Source organism: Micromys minutus (genome assembly GCF_963924665.1).
Source record: "Micromys minutus genome assembly, chromosome: 2".
Taxonomy (NCBI): domain Eukaryota; kingdom Metazoa; phylum Chordata; class Mammalia; order Rodentia; family Muridae; genus Micromys; species Micromys minutus.
The window spans coordinates 80,128,549-80,146,148 of record NC_137971.1 but is presented as its reverse complement, the minus strand read 5'-3'; the positions used below and the strand labels follow the sequence as shown (position 1 = coordinate 80,146,148).

The following is a 17,600-nucleotide window of genomic DNA, read 5'->3' as shown; positions in this document are numbered from 1 at the left end:
GATTTTGACAAAAGACAGGAAGGTGTTGACTCACATAATATCAACTATTAGGGGATCCTGAGGCAGAAGAATACAGGGCTTAAATGAAAATATTTGTTATAGTGAGTTATGGTAATTTTGGGATTTCCCTATAGAAAGCTTAAAATGTTGAGATGATTGTCCCACAGAATTGTCAAGAGGTGATAGGATTATATTAGGCATTTGGATCAGGTACCGTTGGCTCTTTAAATCGCTTTTTACGGTCTTCCCTGACTGGTTTTGTGAAGTAATTGGACTTGGGTAACACTCAGATTATTTCATCTTGTCCGTCTTAGAAACTGTGTTATAAGTTTTCCTCACTTAAGCTGTGTTGTGGTTCTATAAAACTCAGATTCAACACACAGGTGCATGTTCCAACACACGCTCCTCCGTTAACACAATTAACCGGGTTGGACATTAAAATGATGGACATTGAGAACTACAAATGACATCTCAGATAGTATCACTAGTTATTAGGTGAGCGCAGGACTCTGCATCTTTATGTTCGTCTGATGTGGGTCAAAAATTCGTTCCCAAGAGCCATCTAGATGGCTCAGTGGATAAAGACTCTTGCAGCCAAGCCTGATGTCTCTGAGTTTGGAGTGATCCGTATGGTAGAAGCAGGGCACCAGCATCTGCAAGTTGTCCTTTGACCTCTACACAAACCTCCATAAATACATTTCGACAATTCCTCTCTGCCTCCTTGTGGGTTTACAGATGCGGTTCTTAGCCTCTTTTCATTACCCACTGCTCCGTGGTGGAGCCCCTGTTTCGTTTACTCTTCTCTGATCTCCAAGGTACTTACTGTTCATTTCATACTGTGTGTGTGTGTGTGTGTGTGTGTGTGTGTGTGTGTAAGCTAGAGGTCCATTTCAAGTGTCTTCTATCACTTTCCACCTTATGTTTTGGGACCTGGAACTCACCTATCTGGCTAAGGAGCTCCAGGGATCCTCCTGCCTCCACTCCCTAAAGCTGGGATTATAGGCATGTGGCCTGCCTGGCTTTTTATGTGGGTGCCTGGGATCCAAACTCAGGTCCTATGCTTACATGGCAAAGTTTACTGACAGCTATCTCCTTAACCTCTATTTCCCGACTGCCATCCCCCTGACCCCTCACACATTTTCTATATCCTTTCAGTATACTTCTGTCTGTTTGCTTGCTTGCTTGTGTAAGACAGGGTAGACTCAGACTCAATGTGTAGCCCAGGTTGGCCTGGATCTTACGGCAGTCTTTCAGTCTCAGCCTTCCGAGAGCTAGGATTACAGATGTGTACCAGCCAGCCCAGCTTTCAGCATTGCTTTTTGCGAAGTTCGTTTGTGTTCACTAAATACACATTGAAACGGACTCCTAAGAAGACAATTAGGACACATTTCAAATCAGTAGCTATTGATTATGGGCATTAGTTCTAGTGTCTTCGTTTTAGGATATTTTGTGTGTGTCACTGCCGGCAGTGGTAGAATAATATGTTAAACTCATGTCCTACTTCCTAAGGACCCTTTTAGTGGTTGGTGTCTGCAAAATATTTCCTTGAGTATTTGGGGAGCTGGAACAATCAAGCGTTAGTTTTTAAAACATATTGAAGGGCAGGCAAGCTGCCTCTGAGGGTAAAGGTGTTTGCTGCCAAGCCTGATGTCCCAAGTTCAATCCCATAACCCATGTCAAGGTGGGAAAAAGAACCAACTCCCCTAAGTTTTCTCCTGATTTCTGCTTGAGTGTCTTGGAGCTCATGTGCACACACATGAAGTAAGTACACAAATAAGTAAAAGTTAAAAAATGTATTGAAAATAATTTATAGTTTAAAAATTTTTGAGGCATTTTAAAAAATTAAAATTTTTAAAAAGGTTTATTTATTTATCAATTATATATAAGTACACTGTCACTGTCTTCAGACACACCAGAAGAGGGCATCAGATCTCATTACAGATGGTTGTGAGCCACCATGTGGTTGCTGGGAATTGAACTCAGGACCCCTGGAAGAGCAGTCAGTGCTCTTAACCACTGAGCCGTCTCTGCAGCCCAAGGCAGGGGTTTCATTTAGCCCAGGCTGTCCTAACTCACTATGTAGCCGAGTTTGGCCTCAAACTTAAGGCCATTCACCTGACGTATTCTCCTGAATTCTAGGATTGTAGGCAGTAGACACTACGTCCAGCCTAATTCAGTTTTATAGTTAGGAAAATCAAGACCCAGAAAATCAAGTTTCAGACAAAGAATGGAGCTCTCTCTTAGCATTTATTCAAGTCCCAGCACTGGGAGGGGGAAAAAAAAAAGAAAGAGAAGTGTAAGTAGCTGTTAAATGAATGGAGGAGGCTAGGGCTCAGCATGCAGTTTGTGTTTGTTTTTACCACGTTGTACTGAAGTCGTGTACAAAACGTACCCTGCATCATCTCGTCCCTCTGCATAGACAGTCTTACATTAAATACACCGCCCCAAAAGACACCTGTTACTGAAATTTGGAGAGGTTTGATTTGCTTATTTTCTTTGCAGACTGCATAGAAATACATTCAGCGTTGCATTTACCCAGGCACATCCTGTCTTATGTAGCGGAGTTTCAGAGAAGGTGTTGAAATGCACCGAGTTTCTGTGGCAGAGAGAGACAGCTCAGTGCTTAAGAACACTTGCTCTTGCGGAGGGTCTGGGTTCAGCTCCTAGAATCCATATCAGGTTGGTCACAACTGCTTATAACTTCCATTTCACAGGATCTGACACCATTTTGGCTCCCACAGGTACCTACATGCATATGGTGCACATACAAATAAGTAGGCAATACACATAATAATAATAATAATAATAATAATAATAATAATAATAGATAGCAACATATCTGTGTCAAATGGGTCAATTAAAAATAATTATAATATTTATTTTTGTATGTGTGTACCATGACACACAAGTGGAAGGTCAAGGGACACCTTTCAAAAGTTAGTTCTCCCCTATCATGTGGTTTCTGGGTCTCAGGTTTGCCAAGCATGGCGGCAAGTGCCTTTGCTATTCATCTCATCTCCACGCTAACCGTTTTCAGGTAGTGGTAAATAACGATAAAGAAATATTTAAATTAAGAATTTGTTAATTATTTAGTTTTCTTTTTTCCTTTCTCTTTCTTCCTTCCTTTCCTTCCTTCCTTCCTTTCTTTCATCCTTTCTTTTTTCCTCCCTTCCTTCCTTCCTTTTTCTTTCTTCCTTCCTTCCTTTCTTCCTTTCTTCCTTCCTTCCTTTCCTTCCTTCCTTCCTTCCTTCCTTCCTTCCTCCCTTCCTTCCTTTCTTTCACAGTCTCATTTTTCTCAGGTAGGCCCCAGATTTACTATATAGCCAAAGGCAGCCTTGATGCTTCTGTTTTCTCCTTCATGCAGGATCAACAGGCATGTAGTACCATACCTGGCTTCCCAGTGAAGGGTTTAACAGAACAAGTTACCCTCGGATCTGGATGGCTTCCTTAAGGTTAAGAGTACTCATCACTCTTGTAGGGGACCTGAGTTTGGTCCCCAGTATCCTCATGGTGGCTATGACTCCAATTCTGGTTTCTGGGACCAACAAGGATGCAGTTGGTGCACATGCTTACTTACATGCAGGCACCGACATATACACATACAATAAAAACAAATACTTTTTTTTTTTTTTTATAAAGAAGTTACCTATGTCTTAGCCAATGGTCTGTTGCTATGGAGAGATACCAGGACCATGGAAACTCTAATAAAGGAAAGCACTTAATTGGGCCTTGCTTATAGTTCCAGAGGTTTGGTCCATTATTATCATGATGAGGAGTATGACAGCAGGTACACATCTGGATCCACACCAAGCAGCAAGAGAGAGCCACTGGATCTGGCTTGGGCTTTTGAAAACTCAAAGCCCACCCCTAGTGACACACTTCTTCCAATAAGGCCACATCTCCTAATCCTTTTCAATAAAGCCACTCCCTAAGCATCTCAATTTCTGAACCAAGGGAGCCATTCTCATTCAAGCCACTACACTGTATATCTTAAAGTTTATATGTTTGCTGAGAAAACCAAATGCTCTTAATCTGAGTTCTTTCCAGTGTAGAACAACTTAGTCATTGTAAACAGGATCTGTTTGTTCTGGCTTTTGACTGTTTTATCAGAATCCTGACACATCATAAAAATTGGATACTTTTTTTTTTTTTTTTTTAAGACTTTTGATACTTGAGCCTCTTCATAGCCCTGGCTGTCCTGGGTATGTAAACCAAGCTGACCTTGAATTTGCAGAGATCCTTCTTTCTCTGCCTCTAGTTCAAGGATTAAAGTCATGGGCCACCAAGTCCTGCTAATTTGATACTTTTTTTTCATACTAATTTTATACTATGTACACAATAGCACATATTCTTGCTTGCTTTTCCCACTAAATAAGAATGCATTTATAATCCATTGTTATATTTAATCTCTCTCTTTCTCCATTTAGAACGCACCAGTCATCTTTTCAAGGGAAAAACCTGGGCCAGGAGCCAAGACCTGGTCTCCACAAACTTAATATTGTGTAGATTATTTTACCACCTGAGATCTCAGTGGCCTCATCTGTGAAAAAGAGAGAGAGAGAGAGAAAAGAAAAGATAAAACCTTGGCCTGTCTGAAGGTAAGCATTCAGTGAAGAATTGTCTTTCGCGACAAACAAAAAGCCAACGATGGCAGCCAAGAGCAGATGAACACTGGGCAGAGACCAGTGGGAAGGAAGAGAGTCTCACTATGTAGCCCAGGCTGGTCTAGAACTCACTGTGTGGCCTGAGCTGGCCTTGAGCTGACAACAGTTTATCTGCCACAGCCACCTGTGTGTTGGGATATTTTGATTAATTAATTAATTAATTAATTAATTAATTAATTAATGTGTGCGCATGTGCACGTCTTTCAGAGGCCAAAGGAATCTGATCCCCATGGAGTTGGAATTGCAAACGATTTTGAATCACCTAACATGGAACTTGGGTTAAGAACAGTGTGTGCTTTTAAGCACTGAGCCATCATCTCTCCAGTCCCTAAAATAAATTGCTTTCTAAATTTAAATTTTAGTTTAGTTTTTTGTGTATGGATATGTTTTGCCTGCATTCATGTCTGTGCACCATGTGTGTGCCTGGTACCCTCAGAGTCCAGAACAGGTGTCAAATTCCTTGGAGCTAGAGTTTTAGGCAGTTATCAACAGCCACATGGATGCTGGGAACTGAATTGGAGTTCTCTGGAAGAACAGCCTGTGTTCTTAAGGCTGAACCATTTCCCCAGCCCCTAAAAGAGTGTTTGAAGTCATAGTTTAGAATAGTCAATGTGACTTCATAAAGTTGTCTGCAGCCTCACCTCTTAGTTCTTGATCTGTTGTCCCTAAGGGTCCCCTAATTCTCAATGTCAAAGGTGGCTGCTAGGCCTCAACTGTTCAAGTGGAGTTCTAGGCAGCCAGGCAAAGGCCCAGAAGAATGCATTCTGTCTCTCTGGAGATGCTCTGAACCAAAGCTCAGGCTTCAAGGAAACATAGCTGAGTGGATGGGGCTCACACTACTGAGAAGGAAGGAATGGTTTGGGTATCAGTGGAAAAGGAGAACTCTCTGCCACAGATAGAGTTTCTCTCTTCCCATTACTGAGCTTGAGGCCCTTGGCAGAGGGCCACATGACCTCTGTGATGGGAGCAGACCTTTTGGTCTGACCGAGGTCTGGAGAAAGAAATTGTTGGTGTGCTGAATTGCATTTCTGCTATTTTCTCAGGTTGTTTGTTTGTTTGTTTCTCTTAATTTGTTTGAGTTTTTATTATTTATTTATTTATTTATTTTTGAGACAGGATCTTGCTATATCGTCCTTGCTGGTCTGGAACTCAAAATCTAGCCAAGCTGTTGAACTAGCCAGCCTCTGGAGCTGTGACGGCAAGCATGTGCCCTTGTGCCTGGCTCTGCTTTTCTTCTGTTCTATGATTCATTTTAAGGCACTTTCCTCTTGTTTGGGGATTTGTTCTGCTCATTTAGAAACAGCCACCCATAAGTGTTCAGTGGATGCTCGTTGCACAGCTGACGGTTGTGCACTGAGGAGCTGACATTTATGAAACTGCCAGCTGCAGGGAAGCAGGGCGCTAGAACGATAGATGTCCCTTCCCCACAAGACTGTCACTTACCCGGTCATCGGAAGTGACTGCCGATGGGTGTGACCTCTCTCAGTGTAGTCTTTGTATTCAGGATAGTCACACAGAACGTGTGTTTGCCCATCTTGCTAGTTGAAAGGAATTGCTTATCTAAAGTCCCCTAGCTCTTACCTGGCATGAAGTTTTCCCTTATTGCTGGCCCTTGCATATCTTCTTTAAGTATACCAGTTCAGGGGCCAGGATTAGGAATTGAAACCAGGCCTTCGCAGCACTGGTCCCTCAAACCCTCTATACGGAGATACACACACCCCTAGCCTCAGGCATGGCAGTGTTTCTTTTCAGATTTTTCCTATAAATATTTACAGACATGCCCTTTTTATCACTTAAAACGGTTTCCGATGACTAGGTCTGATGGGACACAGCTGTAATCCTAGACCTTCGGAGGCTGGCCTGGGATACAAGGTCCAATTGTCATTATTTTAGGGTAAAAAGAAAAATCAGTGAATTGAAACGAACAGCCTTGAGAAAATGAAACAGTAGTTCAGGGGATGGGTTGTAAGCGAGGAAAACCATAAAGATTCAATCAGTTGTTCAGTGTTTATAGGGAGGAGATAAAGAGAGATTGAAATTTTATTTCTATGAAGTGTGTTTGCATTTTCCCGAGCTCATCTACTTTTTCTCTTGGGCCGGGCCAGGCACGGTGCTACACAAATCCCTACTGGTCTTGAACTCACTGTAGAACCGAAGATAACCTTGAACTTCTGATCCTTCGGCTTCTACCTTTTTAGTGCTGGGATTGCAGGCAGGAACCACCATGACCAGTTTTCTGCTGTCTTGAACATCTAGCAGGCTAAGCAGGCTCTTATCTAACTACACTGTCTTCTGAGCTTCTTCCAGGGTTTAAAGGCATTTGACATTTGAAGTCATCAGACTAAATGTGTCTGCTCCTGAATACCACTTGGATAGTCCTGAGCTTTTGCTTTGCTTTGGTGATTTAAGACAGTCTTACTCTGTAGCCCAGGCTAGCCTTAAACTTGTTGCTGTTCTCATGCTCCTACGTGCTGGGCTCAGCTCAGTTAAAAAATTTTTTTTCAGGGTTGGGGAGGTGGCTCAACAGTTCCTGGGACCTGGGTTCGAGTCCCACTGCCCACATGGTGTCTAACAGTCAACTGTAACTCCAGTCTCAGGGGATTTGATGCCCTCTTCTGGCCTTTGTGTGCACTAAATATACACAGTGCATAGACACACATGCAGGCAAAACAAACAAATAAATAAAATGTATCAAGTTTTTCATTTTATACACAGTGCATAGACACACATGCAGGCAAAACAAATAAATAAAATGTATCACGTTTTTCATTAACAGAAAAATAGCTGTTCAGTGTATTGTTTTTCTTAATTAATTAATTAATTATTTTTATGCATATAAGTACCTTATCTGCATGTATATCTATATGCATCAGATCACACTATAGACGGTTGTGAGCCACCATGTGGTTGCCGGGGATTGAACTCAGGACCTCTGGAAGAGCAGTCAGTGCTCTAAACCTCCAAGCCATCTCTCCACCCACTGTGTATTGTTATTAAAGTAGTTTTTCCCTCACTATGTTAAAGGCTTCAGTTTTGCTTTCTAGCCTAATATTCAGTATATTTCTTAACACATAAACCTTTGTTAAAAAACAAAACAAACTACATGGTTGCCTTAAGAAGAGCAAAGCAGGGGGATTAAGAGAGAAAAATTTAAAAGGAAACATAAAGGGAAAAGATTCACAAAGGCTGGTGTGGGACTAGGAAGATGCCTCAATTGGTAAGAAGGCTTGGTGTGCAAGCATGAGGATCTGAGTTCAAATCTCCAGAACTCAGGTAAAAGTGGGGTGTGATCCCTTATGTACCTGCAGCCCCAGCTCCTCTGTCCTGCATGTGAACATACCACTATATGGTATTCTCTATCTATCCATCCACCCATCTATCTACCCACCCACCTACCCGCCCATCTACCTACCTACCTACCTGCCTACCTGCCTATCTATTTACCTCTCATACACGCAATTCCACGGTTTATACTCTTAACTGGATAACTTCTTGACTACTTGAGTGATTTCACATCTAAGAAATCTGTCTCTGTGTGAGTCACAGCTTTAGTTGTTTTTCTGGACTTGAGAGGCTTGTTTTGGATTTACTGATACACAGGGGAAGGCTCTGATTCCTTCTGTGTCTGTACTTTCCCTGTGGTCTTATCATGGAGCTGGGAATGTAGCTTATCTGTCAGGTGTTTGCCTGGCACACACTAAGCCCTGGGTTCACTTGCCTCCACTTTATAAACTGGTGTGGAGGCACACACCTGTATTCCTAACACCCAGGAGATGGAGGCAGGAAGATTAGGAGTTTATCTTCATCCTTGGCTATATAGTAAGTTCAGAGCAATCTGGGTCACATGTCTCAGACATGTAGCAACAACAACAACAGCAAAATTGACATATCACACCATACTAGACTTGGGGCTCCTGCCTGTAATCTCAGTACTGGGAAGGCAGAAAGGCAGAGAAACTGAATTTGAGGCCAGCCTGAGCTGTACAGTGAGTTAAATGGGTTTCACGTTAGACTCTGTTAGAGTCAACTCTCAGCCTGTACTGTTCAGCAGTTCACGAGTCCTTTCATGGAGACTGGGTCACACCCCTTCTTCCTGGTGGCTGTCCTGTCATGAGCAGCATCTGTACATTCTCTAGTTGGTGAAAGTCTGTAACTGGATCTGTCACTTTAGACATTATGTTGGTGTTTAAAGATTTGTTTATCTATTTTATTTATATGATTACACTGTAGTTGTCTTCAGACACACCAGAAGAGGCCATCGGATCCCATTACAGATGGTTGTGAGCCACCATGTGGTTGCTGGGAATTGAACTCAGGACTCTGGAAGAGCAGTCAGTGCTCTTAACCACTGAGACATGTCACCAGCCCTAGGATGGTGTTTAAAGAGACTTTTCTGTCATTACTCTTCTACCTAATGTACTTGAACACTTTTTGTTCCTTCTGTTAGGGCAACAGTTGACATTTACTGAGTCTTTATTAAGGACCTAAGTAAGCCATGTTTAAGTTCAGTGTTCTAGTTACATCTAGAATGAGCACTGAGAGATTAGAATCTAGTAGAGGGGAAAAGTTTGTCTACATGGTTTTTGTTGGCTGTTTGGCATATAGAAACAGAATGCTGCTATTGAAAACTGACCAGCGGCGACATGATTTATCTCGCACAGTCCATTTTGTTCCTGAAAGAGCTTTTACAGATTAATTTAGACACATGGCTTTTGCACAACATTTATAGAAAGATTTATGGGGTGGAGAGATGGCTCAAAGGTTAAGAGCACTGGTTGCTCTTCCAGAGCTCCTGAGTTCAATTCCCAGCAACCACATGGTGTCTCACAACCATCTGTAATGAGATATTCTGCCCTCTGCTGGCAGGAAGATATACATGCAGCTAGAACACTATGTGTGATCTCTCTATATATCTATATACATCTATATGTATCTTTTAAAAATTATTTGATATTTTAAAATTTTATGTATGAGTGTTTAGCCTGTATGTCTGTATATCACATGCATGCAGTACCCCAAAGAGGCCAGAGAGGGTGTCAGATCCCCTGGTACTAGAGGTACAGACAGTTGTGACTTTGGGTGCTGAGAATTGAGTCTTGGCTCTCTGGAAGAGCAGTCAGTGCTCCTAACTGCTGCACAGTCTCTCCAGTCCCTCTTTGTTTCCTGTCAGGCTCCATTGCCTGGGAGTTTCTTCTAATCCTGAACTTCACAAGCTTTGGTACTGGGGATTTCTTAGTGTTAGCATAGCTGGCCGAAGGCTTTCAGATTCCTGTTCTTTTTTTTTCTTTTTTTCAAACCCTTTAATTGCTCGTCAACCAAAAACACTGACAGCTGTCAGCTGTGGAGGAACAGCCCCAACGTGTTCTTCTCCAGATGTCCTGTTCCCTAACTGCTCAGACACATCAGATCAGAATGCTCCAGGAGCTAAGCGAACATGCTCAGCAGGTTAGGTAGGCCAGGTTCTTCAAGCCAGATTTAGCGACTCTTCCTTGAGCTGTGTTATTGCCCACCCCCACAAGAGCGCACTGGAACATCTTTGGGAAGCTGCCTTGTAGTTTCAAATGTAATGTGTCAGCAGCTTTGGCCAGCTATTTCTCTGATAGTCCTTCAGTGGAGTGTTATGAAAACTCATTCATAGGCTGGAGATGCAGTTTAGTTGCTAGAGTGCCTGCTTGGTTTCAGTCACAGCATGTGCAGCCACTGGATTCGGTGTTCTTGAAGAGAGTCTTGAACTATGGACATCCTCATAGCAGTCACTGAACTGTTTTGCATGGGCTGATGAGTGGACCCTCCGATGAATAAGTCTGTGGAGTCCAAAGGAAGCAGGTCGTGGAAGTGGCTCGGTCTGTAGAGTGCTTGCCTCGCATGTACAAAGCCCTGAGTTCAACGTTCACCGCTGCGTAAACTGAGCATGGCAGTGTACACCTATAATCTCAGCACTCCAGGAGGTAGAGGCAGGAGGATCAGAAGTTCAAAGCCATCCCTGGTTACCTAGGCCACCTTATCTCTAAATAAATTAATAAGCATTTACAAAGAAACCCTGTTCTCATTAGGTACGCTGATGCATATCTGTAATCTCAGCATTCGAGAGGCTGAGGCAAGGGTGTCACTGTGAGTTTGATGCCAGCCTGGGCTACATAAGAAGACCTAGTTTCAAAAGAGCAAAAGCCCATTCTCTTGTGCCAGTGTCTTTCCCCTTTATGGTTGGCGCAGTTTGTCAGCCCTTCCCATTGACTAAAATCAGTTTTGCTTCTTCGCTTCACCCTGTGGTACTGAGATCAAGCCCGTCGCCTGGCACGTGCTAGATAAACGCTCTGCCGCTGAGTTAGATCCCCCGTCCTTCTTTTCTTACATTGCACGTCGATAGAAGCTGTGGGATGTCTGCTCAGTGTTAGGAAGTCGTTACTGACAGTTTGACGTTTGCCTCAGCGATGCTCACATCTGTCCTGTCAGCCCAGGGCTTGGGACCTGTAGCCAGTTTCCGCTGTCCTCAGCAGTGCTCCGTGGCTGCTCGTAGGGAATTCTTTTGTGTCTCAGAACGTAGAGTAACACAGCTTTGAGTAGTAGCTTCCTGTCTCAAGTCTGGCAAAGCAATTAGTGCCCATAAATGAAAAGGTCAGGCTGTTCCTCTGACAGTAGTGTTGTTCAGCCGTGCCAGCTGCCTCATTTTCTCTGCTTACAGAGGAGCACTGGAATGCCAAACTACAGCCCTTTTCCCTTTTCCCCTGTAGGTCTGGAGATTGAGTTTAGGGCTCCATGCTAGGCAATCGCTCACCACTGAGATATGGCTGCAGCCCTTTGTCTGTTTGTAGCTTAGGGCGGCCTCAGAGTCCTGCTGTGTTGTCAGCCTTCTGAGTGCTGTGGGTCTGACTTAGTTTAATCCCACGGAAGATAGTGAGCAGTAAGGCGTAATGAGGTAAACTGCGAGGAAGTTTATGGTGTTTAGGTAGTGAAGCCGTATTGCTGGTACCACCAGGCCAATCTGTCTTTTTCAGTTAGTTGAAGGACAATCCCTGACTTTTAAGACATTAAGCTAAAGAGTCATACAGACTCAGTGATCTGAGTAAGTTTAAGCAGGAAATATTTGAAGTAGAAGGCAGATGAGGATGGGGAGATGGCTGAGTGGTTAAGAGTACTTGTTGCTCTTGCAGAAGACCCAGGTTTGGTTCCCAGAACCCACACGGTGGCTCATGCCTTTCTGTAACTCCAGTTCTGGGGGATCCAACCCCCACTTCTGAGCTTCTCAGGCACTGCACACATGTGGTGTGTAGATATACATGAAGACAAAATACATGAGAAAAACCATATATCTAAAAGAAATTTGAAAAGGAATGGAATTGAGATGGGACTCACATAGTGGAAGGAGAGAACCGACTCCTAAAAGTCTTGTGACCATCACACATTCATTGTGGCACACATGCACAAACATGTGCACACATGCACACATATACACCGTAAATAAATAAATAAGAAACAGAAAGCAGAGGCTGTCAGTTATACAGTGTGTATATGTATATACACGTACATGCTTATATATTAACACACTAATAAGAACACAACTGATTGCAAATAAAATTGGCCTAAGACACAAAGTCACTCACTAGTCAAGTCCAGCAGAGGGCTAGTTTTTATATTTTTAAATTTATATAAATTTAAATTTATATAGCTTGTACTTAAGTAAAAATTGACAGAATTATCAAGAAAATTATAAAGAAGGAAGATCATGATTTTTTCCTCTGATAGTGTTAGAATAAATGATGAATGTGATAGGGAGATAGATTTAGATTATGGAAAATTGTAGATCATGGCTAAGTAGATGCTAAGCATGGGTTATAAGTTATATCTTGTTTTGTCTTCACATTCAAAACATTTAGCTGGACATTTTGCTGTGTCTCTTTTTTGTAAAATTGAAAGACGCTTCTGTATCATGTAATTTACACACACACACACACACACACACACACACACACACACGCACATGCACACCTATCTCACTATGCAGTCTAGTCCAGTAGCTCTGGCTGATCACCATGTAGTCCGGGTCTCCCGCAGTTGCAAATGCAGCATGTGTCACCACAGGAGCGACCGGCCATCTTCATGGGAAGTGTCCATTGGTGTCTGGGGCACCCCAATGCTGCACTGCTGTCTGCTCTTTCTGATTTCACAGACATTCCTCCCCACTGGACAATCCTCTCCCTGGTCATCTTTATTTCTGCTTTCCTTTCCCGCTGCCGTCAGCCATAAGCAGCAATAATCTCCTTCTCTAGGGATTTGCCCATTGGGGGCATTTTACATGGATTGAGTCATATAATATGTGTTTCCCCCCTTGATTGTGTTTATTATTGTATTTGTTTTAAAACCACAGATTCTGCCTTACAAATCTCAGCCTTTGGCTTTTAAAAATTCCTAGAAAGCAAAATAGCTTTTGGTTTTGAATGACATACAATGATGAATTGTCTTAGCCATGTAAAAACCAAAATTAAACCCAGAATGAAAGAAAACAGGCCCATCAGTGTCTTGGCCTGAGTATTGTTCGGGCCTCCAGAAGCGAGCAGGGCCTTAGGGTGGAGCCTCCTGTTTCCAGGGAAATCTCTTGGATTCCCCTCTTTTTTTCAGTTGTCTCTAGATTTTGATCTGTGTTATTTTTGCTGTTGGCTTGTGTGTCTGAGCACTGGAACTGGCATCTTACCAGGATGCCAGGGTTGTGCAGTAAGCCCTATTCAACTAGGGGCTTAATGTAAAGGTATTTATACATTTTTTAACCTAGCAATTTCATACAATTGGTTTGAGCACGAGCAATTTTATTGGTATTTCTGATTAAGTGTCTGAAAAGAGTCTCTGTTTTACCCACTAATATGATGGTGGGATTTACAAATTTAAAGAATACTGAGGTCAGGTTAGTTGTGATGGTCCAGACCTGCAAGAAACAGGAGGACCAAGAAGAAGAGTCCAAGGTTATCCTCAGCTACACAGAAAGTTTGAGGCCAGCCTGGGGTACATGTCACCTTGTCTCAATAAAGAAAGAATAGTGAGGTCTAGAGAAATCCTCCAAGTTAAAAATGTCCAGTGACTGAGTTGTGATGACGTAGCTACAGCTGTGACTGGCCACAGTTGGTATTAGAGTACAGCCCCAAGGGTCAGTGGGGGATAGCTTGGTTGGTAAAGTGCTGGCTGTGCAAGAATGAGGGTTGACTCCCAGAACCTATGTAAGAAGCCAGGCTCCATGGCAAATGCTTGTAATTACAGCACAGGGGCCGAGAAGACAAGATTCCCTAGCCAGACAGCCTAGGCCATCTTGCAAGTTCCAGGCCCCAACAAGAAACCTTGTCTCAGAAAACAAGGTGGACAGCTTCTGAAGTGTCTGACTACCACATGCATACAAGCACACACATGTATGTTACCCCCATCCATCAACACACGAACATGGGAACACTGCCCACTACCGCAGTTCTGGGGTTGGAAAGCAGGGCCGCACACGTTTAGCAAGTGCTCTACTGCCTAGCTACACCCTCAGCCCCTAACTACCTTAGAGATAAGTGTTCTAAGCAGTAGAACGGACAGAGGCAGTGTGTTGAAGGGCAGTGATTTCTGTTGCTTCAGAATTAGCTACAGAACTCGATATTGATTTTTATGTGTTCATGGATCTGAGTCTGTCTGTTCGTTTGCATGCAGTGCCCACAGAGGCCAAAAGAGGGCATCAGATCCCCTGGATTGGAGCTGCAGGTGGATGTCAGCTGCCAGATGTCTCTGAAGTGCTCTCAGCTGTCATTATCTCTGCAGGCCTTTCGTTGTATTTATTAATTTAAGATTTGTTTACTGTTAATTCTCTGTGTATGGGTGTTTCACCTGTGTGTGTGTCTGCACACCATATGCATCCCTGGGGCCTGAGGAAGCCAAGAAGGTCCTCTGGAACTGGAGTTACATAGTTGTGAGCAATTGATGTGGGTGCTAGGGGCTACCTCTGTCCTCTGGAAGAGCAGCACGTGCCCTTAACCACGGAGCCATCTCTCTAGCCCCCGGAATTGAGCATTTTGTAATTAATCTTTTTTCCCCTTCTGCTTTTGTTTGTTTTAATTAAAATGTTTCAGTGTAAAAATAATGCACCCACTTATACATTTTCATACACACGCTTTACGGTGTTTTGCTCCTATGTCACACGACTGCCCTTTCCCACCAGTCCCCCTCTTCTCGCTGGCTTTAACCCCCTCCACAAATTTGACAGGTGTGTAAATACGAGTGTTTAAATGTAGACTCCTCACATGTCCATAAACAAGCAGTGTTGTATGTCTCCTGCCTCTTCTATCTTTACCCCCTGACATCTCCATCTCGTTTCCCGCCCCTCCCCCTCACACCGACAGGTCCTTCTTCTTCCCACCACAGTCTCAACTGTTACTTTCTATTGTTTGCTAATTGATAGAGTCTCTGCACCCAGAGCGGCCTGGAATTTAACTATGCAGCTCAGGCCAGCCTGGCCTTGTACTCCAGAACTCTGCCTCAGCCTCCCAAGTGCTGGGATGCAGTTGAGCCAGTGTCTAATTTTCAAATGTTTCCTTCTAGGAGTAGTTTAGAGATAGAAGTTTTGTTTCTTGTCTTTTGAACATTTCTCCTGTACTTTCCTTCCGACACCCTCCTCTCCTCCCTCCTCCTTTGTTTTGTTTTGTTTTTTTTGAGACAGGCTTTTGCTACAGTGCCCTCGATGGCCTGGAGATCACTGGTGTCAGACCAGCAGTGGTCTTCCTGACCCAGCCTCCCACGTGCTGTGCTTGTGGCTGTGCACCGCCACACCAGGCTCTGTCTGTTTTGAGGTAGCCTATGCTGACCTGGGGCTTACAACCCCCTGCCTCAGCCACCAGAGTACACTAGCGTGATAGGCCAGGTCAGTTCATCAGGGTCTCCCTTGGTTCTCTTCTCTTTAAAAAGAATGTTGTCCTATGTGCATTTGCTTACTTAATTAATGTTTGCCTTCACCCGCTGAGGCCTCTTGCTGACTGTTCCGCCGATTTGCTTTGGCGACTTATTCTAAGTGTCAGTTTTGTAAGTTATAATCTATTTTCATCGCGCTTCCTAGAGGTGTTTCTTGGTTTGTTTTTGTTCTGCGGTTAGCCTCTCGGGAATGTCTGTACGATTGACGCAGCCCTGGAATGCGTGCCTTCAGCTTTGCAGCATCTTTCCAGAGCTTTGCTGTGATGCCTTCTCCATTTCAGATGAGGTGGAGGATCACCCAAGTCCAGTACTGTTTTCTCTTGGTTCCCTACGTGCTTACTGCTCTGGAAGCTGTTCCTATAGACGTGGACAAGACCAAAGTACACAACGCCGAGCCCGTGGAGAGTGCAAGGATAGAGCCGCCAGTAAGTGTGTGGGGGAATCAGAAGTGAATGAATCATGAGGATGCAGTCACTGAAATCCTGGCCAGTGAAGGGGCTGTGAGGTATTAATTGTGGCCAGTGGATGGACCATGGAGTATTAATCTTAGCCAGTGGAGGTACTGTGAAGTATTAATCCTGGCCAGTGGAGGGGCTGTGAAGTATGGCTAATGTTGACTGTACGTATAACCCCACATTTAGGAAGTATTTCTGAAGCAGTGGTAAAAGGCCACTGGCCAGAATCAGATGGTATAATACTGACCCATGCTATTTAATGTAATTGGTATGTAGAAGTAGTAGTCACACTACATTTTCAATGTAGCAGTAATTAGCCAAGAAGACAAATAGTATTCTTTTCTCAGGAGGGAGATGTGATCATGGGAGAGACCATTCCCCTCCCCCCCCCAGAAACCCACCCACACACCCTTGTGTTGTTTTTCAGTGGCCAGTAGAGGGACTGTGAAGTATTAAAAAACGTAGAACTTTTTGCATTCTTGGCAAGCACTCTACCATTTAGCTACACACCCAACCTTGAAGCTTCACTTTCTAAACCACACAGGACATGTATACTTACTTTATAATAAGCCATGACATTGGCCCTGCTTTGGAACTCTCCCTTGACTGTTGAAGCTGTTGTTGACACCAGGGGTAAAGGGGGTGGGATGTAGAGTCAGCAGCAGGCCAAAAGCTAGTAGCTCCTGGCAATCTGGGGGCCTCCATTGATCTCAGCAGGCAATTAAAAGGGAGAAGAGAGGAAGCCAGAGCTAGAGGCTCTGGTGGCTAGAGACCAGTACTGCTTGTTACTGGCTTGAAATTCTGAACTCTCTTTTACTCTTCTGGGACCAGAACTAATAGCTTCTGGCAATTGCATCCTGCTGATAGCAGCAGGTGATTAAAAAAAGAAACTTTGTTACTTGGGGCTGGTACTTCCTATGACCAGGGGAAACTCTGAACTCTTTTAACTCTTAGGGGGCTGTTGAAAAAGAGAAAGAGAGAAAATAACACACACACACACACACACACTCTCTCTCTCTCTCTCTCTCTCTCTCTCTCTCTTTCTCTCTCAAAGCAAAAGGAGTATCAACAAGCAAGTTTCATCAGTTTCACACATGCACATGTACACAAACACACACACATACCTACATGTACACACGTGGTGGATTGAGCAAACTCCAACAACCTTATTTTTTCCTTTAGTCCTTTTTATATCCCCCAAGACAAAGTTTTCTGTGTAAGAAAAAGAAATGTCATTCAGAGACAGATAAAATAAGAGGGAGTTACAGCAGGATTGTTGATTGTAAGTTCAAAGCAGTAGTTTTATCTTTTTCATTTTATAAGCTCATTATAAGTTCAAAGTAGTAGTTTTTAATAGTGCCACCCAATCCTAGTTCATGGCCTTACTTTATCATGGTGCTCACCTGTGGCCCCATCCTTGGACCTGACCTACAATGAATGCTTTCTTTGGTTATTAACTTGTCCCAAGACTCTTTTTCTTCCTACTGCAGTTTGCGTGCTTGTAGTACGTGAAAACTCATTTTACTTTTGTCATGGAGCGGTTACTTACTATTTTATG

General features: G+C 43.4%; 1 protein-coding gene across 1 annotated transcript in view; it reads left to right on the top strand.

Annotated features, from left to right (window-relative positions):
* NUCB2 (nucleobindin 2) overlaps positions 1-17,600 on the top strand; it is a 34,673-nt gene that overhangs the window by 902 nt on the left and 16,171 nt on the right. Inside the window, exons 2-3 of the mRNA XM_080910845.1 lie at positions 4,428-4,598; positions 15,869-16,012. Coding sequence (XP_080766971.1) covers positions 15,869-16,012 — 144 coding nt within the window. The 5' untranslated portion in view covers positions 4,428-4,598. The remainder of the gene's footprint in view (positions 1-4,427; positions 4,599-15,868; positions 16,013-17,600) is intronic.